Raw genomic sequence first — 18,785 nt, 5'->3', positions numbered from 1 at the left:
GCCAGGTGCCTAAATGAGGACTGTAGAGTGAACCTTGAGTCCTGTGACTTAGGAACAGGTAAAGCAGGGGAGAGCGAATAGGTTCTTTGGGGTGGATTGAAATAGACCATCCCGATCCACAGGTAATGCAAGTGGGGAGTCAACCAGGGAGAGTCAGGGCCCCGGGCCGCCCAGAGGCTGCCTTGCTCAGACTGCAGATACACAGGCTGGGGGCTGTTCTCACTAACCAATAGAGTTAGATGTTTTTAGGGCAAGGAGGGAGTGTGTGCCTCGGCTTCACCTGGACACATTTTGTTCCTTTCTCAGAGTAGCTGTTAGAAATGTACATAGAATAGGGTGCACAGGGGTTGCCGGGGCTATAAACCACACATGGAGCCCTTGTTTTGGGGTCACCCTGCCATGTTCCACCACCAGAAGACACCCAGTTTCCTGAAAACTCAAACGGCCTGTCCCAGCCAGAAGGGTAAGGGTCTCTCTCCAGTTGTCAGCCGAACCAGCACCTCACCTGCGTGTGTAGCCAAGATCACTGGTTTCCCCCAGTCAACTTACTAGAGCTGTCCCTGCAGAACAGGGCAAGGTGTTTGGAGTCATCACAACAGATCTGCCTTGTTCTGGAACTGAGTAAAGCGTATACGTCCACAAATACACATCTCACTGCTGCAGGAGCTAGGTCTATTGCCTTGAAAAGCCAGAAAGAAGAAAGAAAGAAGGAAGGAAGAAAGGAAGAAAGAAAGGTAGAAAGGCAGGAAGGAAGAAAAGGAAAGAAAAGCCAAGCCCCCCATGGAGCAAAGCCCAAGGTGGGAGAGCAGATCATCAACACAAATCTCTACTCCACAGACTGGGTTTACTAGGGCAGCAGCCAAGGGGCAGCTTTTCCCCATGGGGAAAGCTTGGAAAACTTCAGAGGAAGTTAGTGATCTGTCTCAAACACCCCAGACCTCCAAGCAAAGCTCTCTGGACTGCCTTGCTGGGAGCTTTGGCGCTCAGCACACAAGCTGTTCTGGGGAGCCTGGGAGAGGCTGATCTCAGCCTGACCGATAGTTACCTGGGTCAGCAGGCTCAGCATTGTGCAGTCATGGGGCATGCTTGTGACATGCCGAATACTTTTTTTTTTTTATTGTATTAACTCGTTCAATCCTCCCAAAAGCCTTAGGAAGCCGTCTGCTCCCTTCCCATTCTACAGATGAGACAACTGAGGCTAGAGGCGAAGTGACCTGCCTAGGACTCCGCAGCGCTGCCCAAAGTAGTCATGCATTGGGGACAGTCGCAGTGCGCAGTGTGGAGTGGGCAGCGCGGAGACCCCGGACTCCTGGTTGCCAGACGACAGGCCCCGTTCACGGCGCCGCAGCCAATGGGTGCAGGGCCCCGAGTGGGGTGACGCGGCGTCAGCGTGCGCTCGCGGGACTCGGGCTCTGGTCACGTGCCCAGAGCCCGTTCGACCCGGGGGCGGGGCGGTATGACCTGAGGATACGCGCTCTGTCTGGTGGGACTGCTCCACTGCAAGCATGGCTTCTAAAGTCCAGATTTCTGTGCCTGCTCCAGCTTCGCTACCTGGGGGACCAGCATGCACCTCCCGGTTGGTCCCCACCTTTTAAGCACAGGAGATCCTGAACCTTGAGCAGCAGGACCTCTCTGCTCAGCAGTGCCCTCAATGTTGGGAGTTCGGTGGTCCGTGGAATGGCAAGCGCTGGGTTGGAGGCTGCTGCCACTCTACGTGACCCCATTATCTTTCTCGACTGCAGGAACTAAGCTTGGGCCGGCCTGGGCGAAGGAGAAGAGAATCAGGCAGTGAGAATAGACTGCTAAGAGTCCAGAGCCACCTGGGAGGGCTTAGTCTCCTGATACCACTTTATACAAGGGACTGCTGACTGGAGAATGCTGGCCCTAGATGAGGGCTGGTATCATTAGAGTCGACTTCTGATGCGAGCTGTTCAGGAAGTGTTTAACACTCTCTGAGGCTCTGCGTTCAATCCACTGTGGTAGCTGCCTGGCATCAGTCTCTTGATGGATCTCCACACGAGGGCTGGGTATGGCCACAGCCTGTGCACAGTGAGGGGTTAAGCTCACAAATGAGGGGGAAATGCTGGCTACTGGGTGTGTGTGTTGGGGGGGAGCCAGCGGCACACTCTTGAGTCCCAGAGGAGAGCAAAGTACATCAATTGATGACATCACCTGCCACCAGTTAAGTCCAGCCTAAGGGAGTTACTGTTGAATTCCAGGTCCAAACCCAGGAGCAGAGTCTGATCGGAAGAAGCAGGTTTATTCAAGACCCACTACGAAGAGAAAGAACAGAGTCTCCATCTCCCAGATTTTTTGGAGGTGTAAAGAGCCCTTATAGAAAAATAGTATATGATGAACAGAGGAGGGAAGCCCATGTGCTGAGTGGGTTTTTTTTTTCCAGACCCTGTGTCTTCTGACACTATGGCCACTACAACTCGCTTTGACCTCGTTGAGTAGAGGGGTGAAGCATCCCACAGACCACCAGATGTTCTGGGTTCTGGCAGAGGGGCAGTGCCATCCCTCTCGATACTCCCAGCAATCAGAAGGACGAGGCAGCAGTCTGTCTGACACCAGCCTGGCAGCTCCCGTCTCTTATGTCTCAACTGGGACTTCTCATTAGAGTCTTAGGCAAAAGGGAAGGGATTGCAGTATCTGCTCAGGGATTCAGGGAGGCCCCCAAAATGGAAGCGGAGGTGCACAGGAGACAAGCCAAACAATCTGCTGCAAGGACTGTGACAGGTTAAAACACAGAATGTTTCACCTGGATTTCAGGCCATCCCACACTGACAACTAGCTGTCCTTTGAGTCAATGTGTGGGCTCCTTTTTCCGTCCTCATTTTCCCTGGGATCTTACCCCAACCCATTCCACTCAGAGACCTACTGGGATGCTCAGGACATGGTCCTAGAGACCCGAACATAGCCTTCCAGAGACCATGAAAGAACAAACTAATAGCTTCCTTGAATATAGCGGCACTTCCTGGGAATCGTGCCTATCTAAGGTCTCTGGTTCTGTTCCTGCCCAAGATCCAGAAGACATCTTTCCCTTGGGAAAGTTTATAGATGGTGAAGGTCCTTTCACATCAAGAGCTTCAGTGAAGACTGCTGGGTGGGGCCCATCATCAAGATGGGACTCCATAGGAGGGAAGGCAGCAAGGCCTAGCAGGAAAAAAGAAGAGCTAGAAGTTTGTCGCTGTCTATATGTACCCCAGGGGTCAAACGAACCTATGCTGTAGACCTTGTGAAGGTTTTCTTCCTCTAACAGTCAGGAGTTTGAAAGTGAGTTCTAGGTATTTTGTGTAAACCACTGAAAGGAGCTAAGGCCTGGAGCTGTTGGCATTGTCTAGTGTGTTATAGCAGAGCCAACCCTGAGGAAGCAGAGCCAAGACACACAAAGAACAAACAGCTAGCCTAATATATAGGTGGCACCTGTATACAGTTGTTCCTGTATACCTATTCCTCCCTCTGACTCATTAACCAATTTCTGCAACACCCAACACCCTTTAAGTGAGGCATTTGGGCCACAGACTCCATCCTGACAAAGAGGCCCTGGTTCCAGTTTTCTCCAACATGTCTTGCATTTGTTTCCTTTCACAGAATTCCTACTTTACAGGAGCATCTATTAGTCTATTGGGAAACCGCACTTTGGCAAGTGCCCACCTGGGGTTGCAAAGTCCCTCCTCTGAGAATTGTCAGCCAGATCATAGCTGCATGACCATCCTGCCCTCCCTCCTGGTCTGGCCAGTCTACCCTAGCTGTGCCAGAGCCTTCCTCCCTGCAGATCACAGTTCTCTAGCTCTCAGCAGAGGAGGAGCCTTGGTTCTGGGAACTGAACAAGCCTTCAAATTCCCCAAGGGCAGGGGCTGAGCACTAGCCCAGCACAGGCATAAGGAACACTAGTAGGGAAAGTGCACTTGGGCCTTGTGAGCCAAAGCAGACTCGGCCCACCTGCTCTTCACAGGGCAGATATTGGGTTCTGGATTCTTTAATGCCCCAGTGCCTAGCACAGAGCTAGGACACAGATCCTGCTGTGTGCTCAGCAGGATCTGGGTTGTGGGCTTCCTCTATTGCAAGGGTATACTCCTCTTTTTCCTGTTTGAGGGCTTGCAATTCACTCCACCTGGTCAGAGTCTCAGCTCCTGAATCCTGGGGTGACAGTGGGTCTTAGGGTGCTGAATGTAGACACCCCGGTCTGGGTTAGTGATTGTTGAGACCCCATCAGGCTGTGCCTCCTGAGTCTTTCATTTGCTGCCCATCCAGTAGACTGGAGTCTGGGTCTAAGCAATGTTCATCTCTGTCCAAAAGCAAGTCTGTGGCTTTTCCCAGCCCCAACTTTTCTAGCACCGTGAAGGGCTGGCAGATGTTAGCCAGGGACACAGAACTTGGATACACTTAGTACACTTGAGTTCCACCCTCAAATCCAAGAAGTGAAAGGTCTGAAGGGCTTCAAGTCCTCAAGCTAAAGGAGACATAGGCACAGGCACCTGGGTCCACCTACTCTGTCTCTCCACTTGCTCCCTTTGCTCAGGGCTGACAGGCCAACTCCTAAGGGACAATACATCAGAATAGTGCCTTAGGGCAGCCTCCTGAAACAGCACAGGAGCCCCACAGGAAGGAAGACAGGTGGGGGGGGGCAGAGGTTAATTGCTTTGGGGTCACAAGGAGGTTCTAAAATTGTGATGGTCACACAACCAACCCTCTAATTCTTGATTGAAACCATCCAAATGTACATTTAAAGTTTGTACACAGTATCTATGGTGTGAACTGTAGATTTTAAAAGACAAAGCTGGGGAGAGGGGCCAACTCTCCAGGAGCCAAGGCTCTTGGACTTGGTGCTTGGCATGGCTTTGTAGAAGATTCTGATGTTTTTTTTTTGTTTTTTTTTTTTTTTTTTTTTTGGCAGAAACCCAGGTGGAGGGGTTTGGGTGCCTCAGGCCTACTTGCTCTGAGCCAGGGTGAGTGACCTTGCCATATCAGAGTCAGAGGAAAATTCATCATACCCAGTCTATGGCTCTTAGGTACCCAGAGTAAATAGACACCTGCCCCTTCCCCAAAGCTTGCTGGTCTGTAGGAGTTTCCTCGGAGAGCTAAGGAGAGCGGTCTGCAACTGTTCCCTCAATGAAGGCATTCGTTTGGCCCAGACCTTTAATCCCAGCACTTGGGAAACAGAGGCTGGAGGATCTCTGGGTTAGAGGCCAGCCTGGGCTACATAGTAGGACCCTATCTCAAAACATGAAATAAAATTAAAAAGCAGGTGGGAGCTAGAGAGATGCATCACTAGTTAGAGAATACACATTTTTGCGGAGAGCTGAGGTTAGGTTCTCAGGGCCCACACAGAGGCTTATAACCACCTTCCAACTCAGCTCCAGGGAATCCAGCACCTTCTCCTAGCCTCTGTGGGCACCTGCACTAATAAGTGTACATATCTACACTCAGACAACACACATAAACACAGAAAAAATATATATATTTAAAAAGGAGTCAGGTGGGCCAACTTCCAGGCCCTTTGGATGGTCAGGTCAATCAGACACCACACAGGAAGGGCTAGTTCAACTATTTATTGTAGAGTACTTTACATGCAAGAACACAAATTAGAGACAGTGTTTGGAAGTAGAGCCAGTGGGGTGGGGGTGGGGCACACTAGCTGTCACTCTGAGCCACCCTCCAGAACCAGCTCTACCCACAGAACATAGGACAGGGACAAGAATCCGATTTGCCAACAATAGAGACAACAGGTAACAAACAATACCATCTTTTCAGCAGCTCCAAAGATCCTCAGATCCTCACAAGGGAAGTGCAAACTTTAGGAAGAAATTCCACCCCAGCTCTCCCAGAGTCTGAGGGTGTCAGTGTGACAGGAGCAGTTAGGACATAGGGTGACAGTTGTTCTTGGGAGCCAGGGGAAGCCTAGCTTAGACCCCATGAACAAGGAGGGCTGGGGATGGGCACTGGGCTATGTAGGTTCCAGAGGGCCACCAAGGGAGGCTTTCCAAGAGGAGACATATTCCCCTACTGGCCTCCTGTGTGGCTGAGCACACAGGGAGACCCCAGGCAGCCCAACAGCAGACCACAGGGAGGCTGCAGACGGGACGGGCAGGAACCAAGGCCCTCATTCTGCCCTTCCTGCCACCTAGGGCTGACCTGGCCCCCAGAGTGCCCATGGCCTGTCCTGAGCCATCTGAGAGACAGATGGACAGAGGCAGGGAAGCTTTGTGGTAGAACAAAGGCGCTACTGCTCCTGGGCCACTAGGGCCCAGCCGCCACTTTCCGGGCCGAGCAGTGCCGTGGCAGACAGCATGGGCCAGGTGGGGAGGACAAGGGTAATGAGCCAAGTCACAGTCACTCACACTGAGGGGTTGACAGAGTAAGTGGAAGCTAGATCTGGCCACAGCTACCAAGAAGCTCTTTTGGCTCCAAACCCCCATGACCATGTACAGATAAACAAGTTGTCGATTCTCGGCCCAACTCCAGCCTGCCTTCTTGGTACCTGGGCAGAGGTCACTCTAGGGCATCTGGTGACTTTCCTTCACTGTTGCCTGACAGCCAAAAAGGTAGGAAGAAGCAGTCTTCACACTTCAGCACACAATGAACAAGAAAAGGTTAAATACATCCTCAAGAAAATATTTTGACAAAATAAATATTTTAACCTATAATCAGGTGTAATTAGTGCTTATGAGGAGCCCCGGCAATAATTTAGTGTAATTAAGTACACACTCTCTGTGATTTCTAACACTTGTAGAGGCTGCTGGCTTGAGAGGGCCCAGCTTCTAAGGACTTTGCCCACAGATGGTAGGCCTAGAACAGGTAGGAAAGAGTCCTCAGGACAGGACAGTTCACAAGAGCTGAACCCCTTCAGCCCCCCCCCAGGCCCCCAGGCCCAATCTTGCTTCTGGTAGAGGCCTCAGACACATGTCACTTCAGCCCACAAGTAAGGCAGACTACCTCCAGACACAATGTGAAGAACACAAACCATCAGCTGGGCTGCTCCCAGCCAGAAAGGTAGCCTCTTGATGGCTGGTGGTAGTCCTTGAGTACCTGCTGTCCCCACAGCAACCCAGCTTCAGCAAGACCCAGCAGCTGCAGTCAGGAGGTCAGGGGACAGCTCTGGACACTGGTGCTAGGAACGACCTTGTTGGGGACCCCCAGGGTGGGCCCCCACATCGGTCTCTCTCCCTGATGGAAGCCTATCTTCCTTCCTATATCATTCATAAACAGGGGGCAGCCTCTTAATTCAGAGGCACTGGCATGATTGCTACTGCCCACATGGCCAACTCTTGTAGGCTGTGTGCAGCTGACCCTCACAGACAACCCTTCTATAACTGTGCCAAAGGCCAAGCTTCCAGGTATACTGAGCTCCCCAGACTCCTCTGGTGTGACCAGCCTTCAGAGGCCTTAGCAGCCAAGCTAGCCTTTGAGGGCTCTGCCCTTGGGAAACATTGAGAGAGAAGCTCTGGTTGGCCAAGGGTCCTGAATGGAGGGTGGAGGTGAGCCAGGTGCTCAGAGAGAGCTGGCCACTTAGCAGGTCAGCTGATCTCCCTGTAGGAGGGGCTTCCTGGATGCCCTTCGAAAGCTAGAATGACATCCTCCACAGGTCCTACCAGATAAGTCCTCGCCAGACCTTCCAGAGACTGCTGAAGGAGAGGTGCTGGGTTGGGCCTGGGGAAGGCCATTTTTGTTTTCAGCCAGGGCTGTAGCCCCTTCCTCAGAGCTGCACAGAACCTTGATGCACACTGATCTGACTGCAAGTGCAGCCCAGCCCCCTCTCCCTACTGGGGTGGGAGCTCGAATGGCAACAGGTAAAGCACTGGGCCCTTCTAACAGTGGGTGAGGAAATATGGTGACCTGCATAGTATGTAGTAACAGCTGCAGCAGCAATTTCCTTTTTCTAGGCAACAGCAGCTAGACTAAGATTAACGTGGCACTGAGTCATTTGCTCAGAGCCAGGAAACAAACCAACAAAGACACAGGACAGGGGCAGGTATCACCAGCTCTCATTCGCTCAGATCGAGGCTGTTAGCAAGCTTCAGAATGAAATTGTTGGCTGGGGAATATGTGAGGTGGGGACAGCAATGAAGGCTGACGTCATGAGGGAGAGGAGAGGAGTATGGCTCTGGGTCATCTGGAACCTCCAGGCACAGCACACAGCACCTCCTGCTGAGCCTAGAGATAGCTTGTGGAGACTGCTGGAGGCAAAGTCTAGTCATGGTTGCATTAAAGTCATGTTGCTTTAGCAAATAACCCTTTGTAGACACCAGGGCCAGGTATGAATGTGAGTGTGCATGTCAGGCCTGGAGTAAGCTGTCTACCATCTGCAGGGCACATGTTGGCCTCATTGCTGCTGTCACACCAAGAGCCACAGATCCCTGTCTTGGTCCTAGGCCTGGCAGCTGACTTATGGGGAAAGGGACGTGAGGGACCTTCAAGGTAGTAACCCAGGGAGCCTACTCAAGTACACACACTAAGTGCCATAGGTACCACACGGTCTGAGGAGGGAAACCAAGCCTGTAGTTACAAACACTTGAGCCCTGCATTCCAGAGTCCTTGACGGAAGAAGGGGGTCCAGTGGAAGGAAGCCATGGAGCTAGGCAGAAACAGGAAGGGGAGATGAGGGGTCAGTTCAGGAGTTCTGTCCAGAAAGTGTCATGGGGCTACCCTGCCCAGCACTACGCCACTGGTTCTTCCTGGGAAGGCTGAAGGCCACAGGAGCCTTCAGGGAGACGGAGGGCAGGGCCTCTGGTCAGTGCTGCTGTTGCCACCCAGAGAGAAGATGGCAAAGCTGGTCCTGACCAGGGTGGCCTGGGTGCAAACACAGTGGCGTTTCCATGGAGATACAGGTATGCAGGCTGGGGGAGTGGCCAGTGCCCAGTGTCCACTGGGAGGGTCAGAAGTGACCTGCCAGGGCGAGGCAAACCACAGGACAGCTCACAAGGCAAAGAGCGCATCCTCAGACCGCTCTGGCTTCTTCCGGTTTGAAGTGTTTGTGGCTGGTGCAGGGGCCTCTGTTGGGGGTGAGGGCAGGTCTGGAACTGTTTCTGCAGCTTTGGCTCGTTCTTCCAGGAACTTATCGAACTCTGCAATACAAACCAAACTGAGGACCAGGCTTGCTGGGGGTCGCTTAGCTGGAGCCCCACACCCTGGTCTCCAGCTCCAGCCAGTACAACACTGGCGTGGTTGTCCTCTGGCAGGAGGTACATGTGTGCAGGACCCTCTGGCAGGAAATATATGTGTACAGGAGTGGAGATGAAAGAGATGCTGGCAAGAGAGCAAAAAGCTAGGTCCTATGTTATTCTGGACTATCCCAGTCTGAGGACCAGCCTAAGGGAAATCACCTATTCCTGACTCTGCACACAGAACAGGGGAAAGCTGGATTAGGGGTAAGTGAGGGGAAGGCTCTATATATTGCTGTGGGCCCCCCAATGATGAGAAAAGGGTCCAGCAGCCTTCAGTCCCTTCATAGAAAGACCCTATTAAAAAAGTATGTGTAGCTTACCCGCCCCTTCAGGAGCCCAGAGCTCTATCTCCCAGATCAGCACAGGACGGGGCTGAGAAAATGGAGCAGTACCTACTTAGACACCACAGCCCCACCCTCACTGACCCAAGGAAGAGGCTGGAGCAAGGCTGCATGCAGAAGGCAGCCACTTAGCACAATGGCAGGTCCTTAGACTGGTCTTTGCCACAGGGTCTGGAAGAATCCAGGGGAGAGGAAGCATGGGATGAGGTGTGGAAGGCAAGATGGAAAGCAGGTAAGGTCAGAATGGGGAGAGGGCAGGAGCCTTGGTGGAGAACTAGGCCCATGCTCCCACCTAACCATCAACTGAGGCCCAGATGCCCAAGAGGCCCTGCACTGTGTGTCTGGGACAATTTAGCCCCCATGAAGACTAGGGCTCAGGCCCAGCGTCACATGGCTCTAGCAGTTCAGAGTATGGGGCTAGCCCCTGTGCAGTCCTGAGAGTCAGGAATGAGGGAGCAGGAAGACTGTAAGATCACTGGTCAGGCCTACCTTCACTCGTGACACCCTCTTCTAGGTCGTCGCCCTTCTGTGGATGGAGTAGAGAATGGCATTAGGGCTCATCCCTGCCCTGCCCACCCGCCCACCCCACCACCCCCGCCCACCCATGGCTACCCAAGTGAAGGGCTACGTTTCCTGCTTCCAGATTTTTCTTCTTCCTATTAGAGAGGTGGAGAGTAATCTTGGGGGAAAAAAGGTTTGTTTGTTTTTTTTTTTTAAAAAATCAAAACAACAAAAAAGATTTTAGATTTTGATTTCCTAAACAGACAAAAAAGAAAAATACAAAATTGGTGCAGGCTGGTCCCTACCTGGCCAGAAAGGTGAACCCCACCCATCAACACCAGGTTCTGAGGAGAGATGCCATGGTAACATGAGGCTGAGGCACATCAGTGCTGCTAGCACAGGGATTCTGGAAGGATGCTATCCACACTAACAGCTAGGAGCTGCTTGGGGCCTGCATGGCCTATGCCTGACTCCAGCAGTGAAAGCCAGAGAAGCTGATACCTAGATACAAGCATGGCCTCCAGGGAGCTGGGCCAGCCTTCCCCTGGACCCAAGCTCCTATTTTTGCTGCCTAAAGAGACCATGGAGGCTGTGCAGCCTACACATTTAAGTGGACCACACGTGAACAGAGAGGCGCTTATACACAGGCCTCACCAGCAGGGCTGAGCTACCTGGCTTCTCCTGATATATCTCTGCCTTGCTGAGAGCCTTCCTAACAAATCCTTTCTGAATCTTGGCTCTTTAGGGTCTCAGGGCACCCAGGTTGGCCTTGAACTCACCAAGTAACTAAACTTGGACTTACAGTTCTAATCTTCCTGCCTCCATTTCCCAGATGTTGGGCTTATAGATGTGTGACAATATGTCTAGTCTGGGAGAGGGCCTGAGACTTTCTGTTCCTGCCTTGGTGAGGGACATATGTCTTTCTAGGCACTTCTGGATTTCAGGGGAACTTTCAATCTTCCCTGACACCCAGGGCTGTATTTTTAGAAGGCCCGGCACCCTGGGAAAGAGGCAGTGTTTGCCCCTGACTACAGAATGCTGTGGGAGTAGCCACAGGAAGCCTGTAGCCACCCCTAGATCCCCTCCATCCCAGCTGTGAGTGAAATGCTCTGCAAGGATCAGGGAGCTGACGTGAGGCCATCTTCAGACATGCCATCTTCTCTCCATCCAGAAGATGGAGAGACATTCATCTGGGGCAGAGCACGTAAGCAAATATGAGACGATGGTGAGAATGGGGATGGTGATGAACTTAAAACCAAGCACCTAACTCGCTTGTGGGGGGAAAAAAGAGAGAAAGAAAAAAGAAATGGGGGCTGGGATGCAGCACCTCGCCCCCCTCACATGCACAACGCAATGACTTCAATCCCCAACTAGGGAGAAGAAGGGAAAGGAAACAAAAACCAAAACACAAAAATACCCTCCTCCCTCAAAACAAAAAAGCAGCATGAAACAAAAAACAACCAAGCAGAAGAGCCGCTCAAACACACACCTCTGCCATTTAAGAGGAACTGGAGAGGATTCAGTGTGTGTTTCAAGTGGTTAGAGCTGGGCTCTCCAGTGTCCACTGGACCAGTGTTCAGTGAGACATTGAAGGGACCTGCCCGCATCTGTGCGGAGCCGTGTGGCTGAGAGGCTGTGCCCGGAGCCTGCACCACCAGATCCACGAGTTGGAAAGGAAGGCGAGTTTTACGAGCTTCCCTCACCTCCCTCCTCCAACCCACCATTGCGGAGGTGGAGCCCCTGCCACAAGCCCCAAGGCCTGTCCTCAAAAGAACACCTGCCTTGCCACAACCCACACACCAAATGTAAAAGTCAAGTCTCACCAGGTCTGTCCTGAGCCACACCTCAATGTCGTCCATGACAGAGGGCTGCGCAACGGGAATCTATGGAGGCGGCAAGCAGCGGGGTCAGGCAGCCCCCACACAGCCAGGCAAAAGAAGACAGAACACCAGAACAAAGTAAATCGTCAAAAGTAACCCCCAAACAAAACCAAAATGTACACAGAGCAAAACAACTACGCGGCAGCACAGGCAGCACAGGCAGCTACGTGTGGAATGGCGGGCGAGGAGAGCGATGAGTCGGTAAATTATAAGCAGGGGCTGGTGGCGGGGAGTACGTGTTCTTGATATGGATAACTTTTTGCTTATGCATGTTTGCCTTTTCAGGCCAGGGCTGCAAACACCTTCTAATCTCAGAAAGGACTAGTCATGTAGCAGCCATGACGGGAGAATCAGCTGTCCTCAGTAAAGACTACCCCAGGCTTTTGGGCTTGAGATGAACGGAGCGGAACTGGGGTAGCAACATGTCTAGGCAGGGAGCAGGGTTCTCAGGAGGGCCGGACAGCCCAGCCCTGGGGGCTCTGTCTGCTCCATGAGGTGGCTTTGTGAGTGGGAGAAGGAGCCAGAGGCACGTGCTCCCTTGGTCTGGGAGTGCCCTGCTCCCATAAAGCGGCTGGCTCTGCCTCTAAGGGGAACACTGCTAAAACTAGGGCTTTGATGACAAGAAAGGACAGAGAGCTTTAGTCTTCTTTCTCTCCTTTGAGGAAAAAATACCACTCAGTAGCCTCAAACGCCTCAGCTTCCTTTAGTCTGCCTTTTCCCCTTTCTAAGCTTCAGTGGTTGAGAAAAGTAGTCCACTGTGAGCTGTGAGCAGAATACCCAAGGTGTGGCAAGATTCCCCTCAAACCTGGGTATGGGAGGTGTCATGCCTTGGCCTAAGCCAAGGGCCCCAGAGCAGAGATTCTGGAAAACATATGCAACTGAAATGATTTAAGTTGCTATCAGATATTACGGAGTAAGAAGTGAAGGCCTTTTAGACCTTTAGAGCCACGCTAAAAAAGGCTGGGTCCCAGTCTAGACAATGAGGTGATGGGCTTCAGTCGGGGCAGCTTGCCTCTTTACCTTCCCTGGGACTGAGAGGTACCTCACCTGGGAGCCTTGCTTATTATTAGCTCAGTATTTCTAGAAGGAAAAAAGAAAGAAAGAGAGAGAGAGAGAGAGAGAGAGAGAGAGAGAGAGAGAGAGAGAGAGAGGAAGGAAGAAAGATGGTGCTGTGTCCATAGCTGGCTACATTCTAATGTCAAAATCTAGGGTAGAAATAAACTTTAAATAGGCAATAAGAAGACTCAGTATAAGTAATTCGTAAGGACAACAAAAATAGTCCCAAACTCCACCTGAAAAGGAAGAGAACAAAGAACTCATATTGCCAGCTCCTGCTTTGCAGGTTGAAATCTGTGGCCAAAAGGTGTGGCCCCTGCACGTGCTGGGCAGAGGCCTGCAGCGCCCCCCTCAGCAAGCGGGTGGCCTGGCTCTGAGAATGTGCTCTGTGCCCAAGCTTCACCCTGCCGTGGGCAAGCACAAGCATTTTCAGAATGGCTCACTAATCACTAGACAGAGTCTCTCTGTGCTGCCATTTTAAGCCACAGACACTTCAAACTGTTTAACTGGATATTTCGGGAGCTCCCACACCGTGACACGAGTCCTAGTGACAAAGCAGATGATTACTTGGGGTGAGAGCGAGGATGCTCCATGGCTGTGTCTGCAGTGCTCATGGCGGATGCCTGCCTTCTCCATCAGAGAACATCAGGACACAGTGGGTGCAATCTGCTATCTCACAACTGCAGGCGTGGGTGGGGTGAGAGGGGCTTTCTACCTTGACACACTCCTGGAACAGGATGTGCTATTTTCATGATCTTGGTATCTATAAATCACAGTGTCTGACTTGCAGAGGACATGTGCCAGGCCTAGTCCGCAGCTCAGTCAGTCAACAATTTCTCCAACAAGCCATGACAGCCACGGCAGCTGCCAGAGTGTATGTGGGCCCTTTTTGCCTTATCCATCTCAGTCCACCTAGAAGAAACTGAGATGTCACATCTGCGAGCTTTCTTTGGTGTTGGGCCATAATATAGAATCTCCTGCAGGAAGGCTGGGCACTTTCACTGTGTTGCTAGTTCTAAAGGGTCACAGGCCCAAAACCTTCAGGTTTTTCTTATAATTGTTTTTATTGTTAAAAAGTAAAGAGGCGGGGCTGGAGAGATGGCTCAGCGGTTAAGAGCACTGACTGCTCTTCCAGTGGTCCTAAGTTCAATTCCCAGCAACCACATGGTGGCTCACAACCATCTGTAATGGGATCTAATGCCCTCTTCTGGTGTGTCTGAAGACAGTTACAGTGTACTCATGTATATAAAATAAATAAACAAATCTTAAAAAAAAAAAGTAGAGAGGCTAGGCTGGGCTTGGTGGCTGGTGGATACCTTTGATCCCAGAGCTTGGGAAGCAGAGGCAGGTAGATCTCTTGTGAGTTCAAGGCCAGTCTGGTCTACGTAGTGAGTTACAGGACAGCCAGCACCCTGCCAAAAACAAACAAACAAACAAACAAACAAAAAAACAAAACAAAAAAAAAACCAGAAAAAAGAAAAAGAAAAGAAAAAGTAGAGGGCTAGGGAGTTATTCAGAACTAGGGTACTTGCCTACCTTACGTGGAGCTTTGGGTTTAATTAACATCATAAAAGCCAGCAAAGAGCTGAACACAGCCCTGCAATGGCAGCACAGCGGAGGACACTGCAGCTGGGCTCCATCTGGGCCACAGTGCCCAGCTGCAGGCTGGGGTAAGTCATAGCTTTTTGAGCCATTTCTTCAATATGGAGAACCATCCTCTGCTGTTTTAGAGCCTCAGCTGCATGGGTAGAGGTGGAGGAGTTGGCCTGGGCCCTTTGACAAGGTTTGGTCTCCATTTCCTCATCTGTGAACTGGGTAACCGCAATGTGGTATTTTGAGTCTAACACTCCTGAGTCAGGGTCCCTCATCTTCCAGGTTTGTGTTTCTGTATTCTAATGTAGAAACTCAAAGGCATCTGGTCACTGGAACTGAGTGTCTTGGGACACATTCTGAGGAGGTGGGTGCTGCTTATCAGCTAGGCTAACAGAAGGCAGGGGGCTGATACAGGAGCAGAGCTATGAACCTGCTCTGGGAAGCAGGCAGAGTATCCCTCTCACCACATAGGTACACCCAGACCCAGGCATGTACACTCACTGGAAAATATAGCCTGTGGAGTCCCAGAACAAGGAAGAAACACCTCCCCACAACTCTCCCCAGCTGAGAGAGGGAAGGGAGCATGGCAGGAGTCTTAGTGTGCCTCTGCCCTGTGGCTTTGAGCAAGTCACTAGGCCCTTGGGTGCCTTAGCATTATATCCTTCATATGAGGGGCCCATCCTGCAGATTTCTAGGAAGCTGTGGTTTTCACATGCCATGGTTTTAGCATCTTCTTGGACCCTGGTCCAAGCTGTAGGCTGTTAGAGGAGGTTGAAGAGTGATGAGGGAGACAGACAGGAGGGGGTGAAGAGAAAGGACTCCACCCAGAATACCCTCCCAGAGACCAAGGCCAAATGCTGGCCCAAGTGAACATGACAGCCACCTAGGTAACAACACCTAGCCCATCTATGGAGTTCAAAGAGATTCAGGTATGTCTGATGCCAGGGTGACAGGTTAGGTTCTGGGTGATGGACAGAAGACAGGAGCTTCAGGCAGGGCCACTCCACCTTAGGAACAGAGGAGGGGAGGTGCTGCCACTGGATCCAGCTGTTTTTGCTTTTCTTTTTTTTGGTTTTTGTTGTTGTTGTTAGTTGATTGGTTGGTTGGTTTTGGTTTTTCCTTTGGTTTGCTAAGTCTGAGTGTCTGCCAGGTTATAGAGTGGAGATAACTAGTGTTAGCCTATCACAGCAATAGGTTTTCATTACTGTTTTTAATTTTTAATTGTGTGTGTGTGTGTGTGTGTGTGTGTGTGTCTGTCTGTCTGTCTGTCTGCCTGTGTGGGGGTATGTTCATGTAAGTGCACATGCTCATGGAGGCCAAAAGAGGACATAAGGTTCTCTGGAGCTATGGTTATAGCCATCCCAGTGTGGATTCTGGGAGCTGAACTTGGGTTCTCTACAGGAGCAGTATGTGCTTTTAACTGTTGAGCCATCTCTCCAGTCCCCTTTTTAGAACCCATTGTTGTTCTTCCTTGCCCTGCTCCTTTGGTGTTGGGGAGCAACATAGGACCATGAATGAGTGTGAGGGAATAGTCTACTGCTTCTGTTCTTGCTTTGACATGATTACTGTTGTTGTCATGGTGTCTTCTACTTGTGTGAGTGTGTATATGACAAGGTCCCATTATTCACCTTAGACTGGTCTCTGCGTAGCCCAGGCTAGCTCACACTATGAGCCTCCTGTCTCAGTCTGCCCAGTGCTGAGACCAGAGGCAGGCTTTTCCATACCAGCTTTCATGCTCTTGATTTCCCTGCTTATACCCTGGAAGTGGGAGATGATCCTAAGTGATCACCAGCCAGAAGTAGCAGAAAAGATTCAAAGTCTAGGAAGGGAAGGGAGGGAAGGCCACTGACCCTGGGCTCAAGCCAGATCTTGCCTACTTTCACCTGCCAACACGCCTGGTGTAGTGACCTAACTGTGCAAGCTGCCCCTCACACCTGAAGTTCCAGGAGAGGACAGACCTCTTCCACAGTTGTTCCCAGCTCCAAGCATAAAAGGACACCCACCTACCCAATGGTGCAAGTCTGTACTAGGAGCTATCTCTAGAGGAGTCATGAAACTTTGTGACACTCCACCCCAACTCAAAGGGAGGGATGTTCTAAAGCTCCTGGTCTCACTCAGCACTACACAAAGTTTCCATATGAAGAATCTGTACTTGAGAGGTTTGGAAAGGTAGGATTTCTATACTACAGAAAATAAGGCAAAGCAGTTAACACACATTGTTTTAACAGGGAAAAAATTGTAGGCAGGAAGGTGAGACACTAAGTTAGCTGTTAGCTGGACTTGTTTCTTGGAAGTTGAAAACTGGGGCTCTATACGGGAAAGGAAGAGTAGAGACAGCTTGTGTGGACAAAGACAGGCACCATCACCAACTGCCCAGGCCACATCAGGTAGTTTGCAGGGCAGTATCCTTTTTTGCAGGGCTAACAGGCACAAGAGCACACAGCTAGGTCCTCTCAATTTGGATAATTGAGATACAGTTTTAAGAAGCCTACTTCAAGGTCAGGGCCCAGCCTGACCTTGCAGAAGAAAATGAAGGGCCCATACTTGCAGGGGCAGCCCTTCCATCAAAGAAACAACTGCTTTCTTACTCAGAGTGAGTGTGTGCTGCTGAGGGAGCTGGAGAGCTCGGGCACCACTGAACTAGCCTGCAGACCCTGTCTGTACCCGTGTCTAATCCTTTCTTAAGTAGGTGGCCCCTGGGCTGCAAGCAGCCTGTCACTTATAAGTCCTACATGGACACCCGCCCACTTGGGTCCCTCCTGGCCTGATACCAAGGCCTAGATCTAAATCTGACTTACCACGTTTGTCTGGAGGGCAGAGGTCGGTCCACATGTTTATTTCTTTGTATCCTCACCTGCCCCACCCCCAGCACATGCACCTAGAGATTTGATTCTGTACTTGGGGGTGAAGTGGCCAACCTGAGGCAAACAGCCTGGGACTCAGCTCAGGCTTTATCCTCTTTCCCCTCTCTTACTATCATCTATACATTTACACACGAGATCGCCAGGCCGTATGTAAGACCCTATCGTACTGTAGGAGCCCACCAAGCCTAGGCTTGCCAAATTTCCAGGCACAGGGCAAGAGGAAGCTTCTCTGACGGGCCATATGAAGGAGTCATCTTATAACAGCCCCTCCCATTGGGCACAAGCCATGGTTACTTGTGCTCATCCTGGAAAAACGAATACTGCCGAGAACTCCAGTCTGCTGGAGAAGGGAAAGGCTCCCCTCATACCTGCAAACACCCTAGCCCACAAAGACCCAGGGGTGTAGGTTCAGCAGAATGCCAGAGAAGGTGTTTCTGGAGCTGGAAGTCTGGGGCCTTATGGAGTTTCCACATAGACACAGGGAGATTTGGCACCCAGAACAACGGAGGGCTCTGTGTCCTGTCTGCCACTGGGCAGGTGGCAAGAGGAAGGTGCCGACTGTTGCACGGTGAGGGGCTGGGGTGGGCAGCGAGCTGACCCGGCTCTGGCTCCTCACCATTCCTTGGGTCATGAGCCAGCTGTCTATGGGCTGCAGGTCAGAGTCCCCACCTCTCCCTCTCTGTTGGGCCAAGGACAGAAAAGTCCCAAAAAGAAACGTCATACCACATATTGTTAAAGAGAAAAGGCATTGTTCAGATTTGATCATCTGTCACACAAGGAAATGTGATCTGATGCTTCCCACCCCTGCCCTAGCACACACCCCGCCTACATGCCTGGAAAAGAGAAGGAAAATTCAATCACCATACCCCCTAGGCTGGATAACAAAGTGTTCGTGCTGACTGCTCTCCAACACCTACAGGCTTCTGAGCAGCCTGAGAGGTCGGTCTCCAGGCCCGATTTCTCATGATAGAAACACCAGAGCAGACAGATTAACTCTCTCTTTTCTTTCTTTTCTTTTCTCTACCCTAGGCTGACCTGGCATTCCTAATCCCCCTGTCTCAGTCCTCTGTTATTATTATGCCTGGCTGAAGGGGAACTAGCCTTTTCTAACTCACTCTGCTTTTTTCTTTTCTTTTCTCCATCCTAGTGGCCCAAGTATTTTTTTTCTTAAATTCTTGACTTGAATGCTGAATTCAGCATATTCTTCCTTGCTTTCTTATATTTATGTGTTTGTTTATTTGTGGTGGTTCTGCTGATCCCAGAACATGGTATACACTAGCTAAGTGAGCTACACCCACAGACCTCCTGCATTAAAAAACAAAACAAAACATTCATGGGCTGGAGAGATGGCTCAGTGGTTAAGAGCACTGACTGCTCTTCTAG

General features: G+C 51.0%; 1 protein-coding gene across 1 annotated transcript in view; it reads right to left on the bottom strand.

Moving 5' to 3' along the window:
* Window positions 1–5,539: 5,539 nt before the first annotated feature.
* Tom1l2 (target of myb1 like 2 membrane trafficking protein) overlaps window positions 5,540–18,785 on the bottom strand; it is a 119,217-nt gene continuing 105,971 nt past the window's right edge. The window contains exons 13-15 of the mRNA XM_028776455.1: window positions 11,833–11,892; window positions 9,998–10,034; window positions 5,540–9,068 (exon numbers count right to left, since the gene is read on the bottom strand). Coding sequence (XP_028632288.1) covers window positions 8,920–9,068; window positions 9,998–10,034; window positions 11,833–11,892 — 246 coding nt within the window. The 3' untranslated portion in view covers window positions 5,540–8,919. The remainder of the gene's footprint in view (window positions 9,069–9,997; window positions 10,035–11,832; window positions 11,893–18,785) is intronic.

Source organism: Grammomys surdaster, unplaced genomic scaffold, assembly GCF_004785775.1.
Source record: "Grammomys surdaster isolate TR1022 unplaced genomic scaffold, NIH_TR_1.0 270, whole genome shotgun sequence".
NCBI lineage: Eukaryota > Metazoa > Chordata > Mammalia > Rodentia > Muridae > Grammomys > Grammomys surdaster.
Note: the sequence above shows the minus strand (reverse complement) of the source record. Positions and strands in the feature narration are given on the sequence as shown.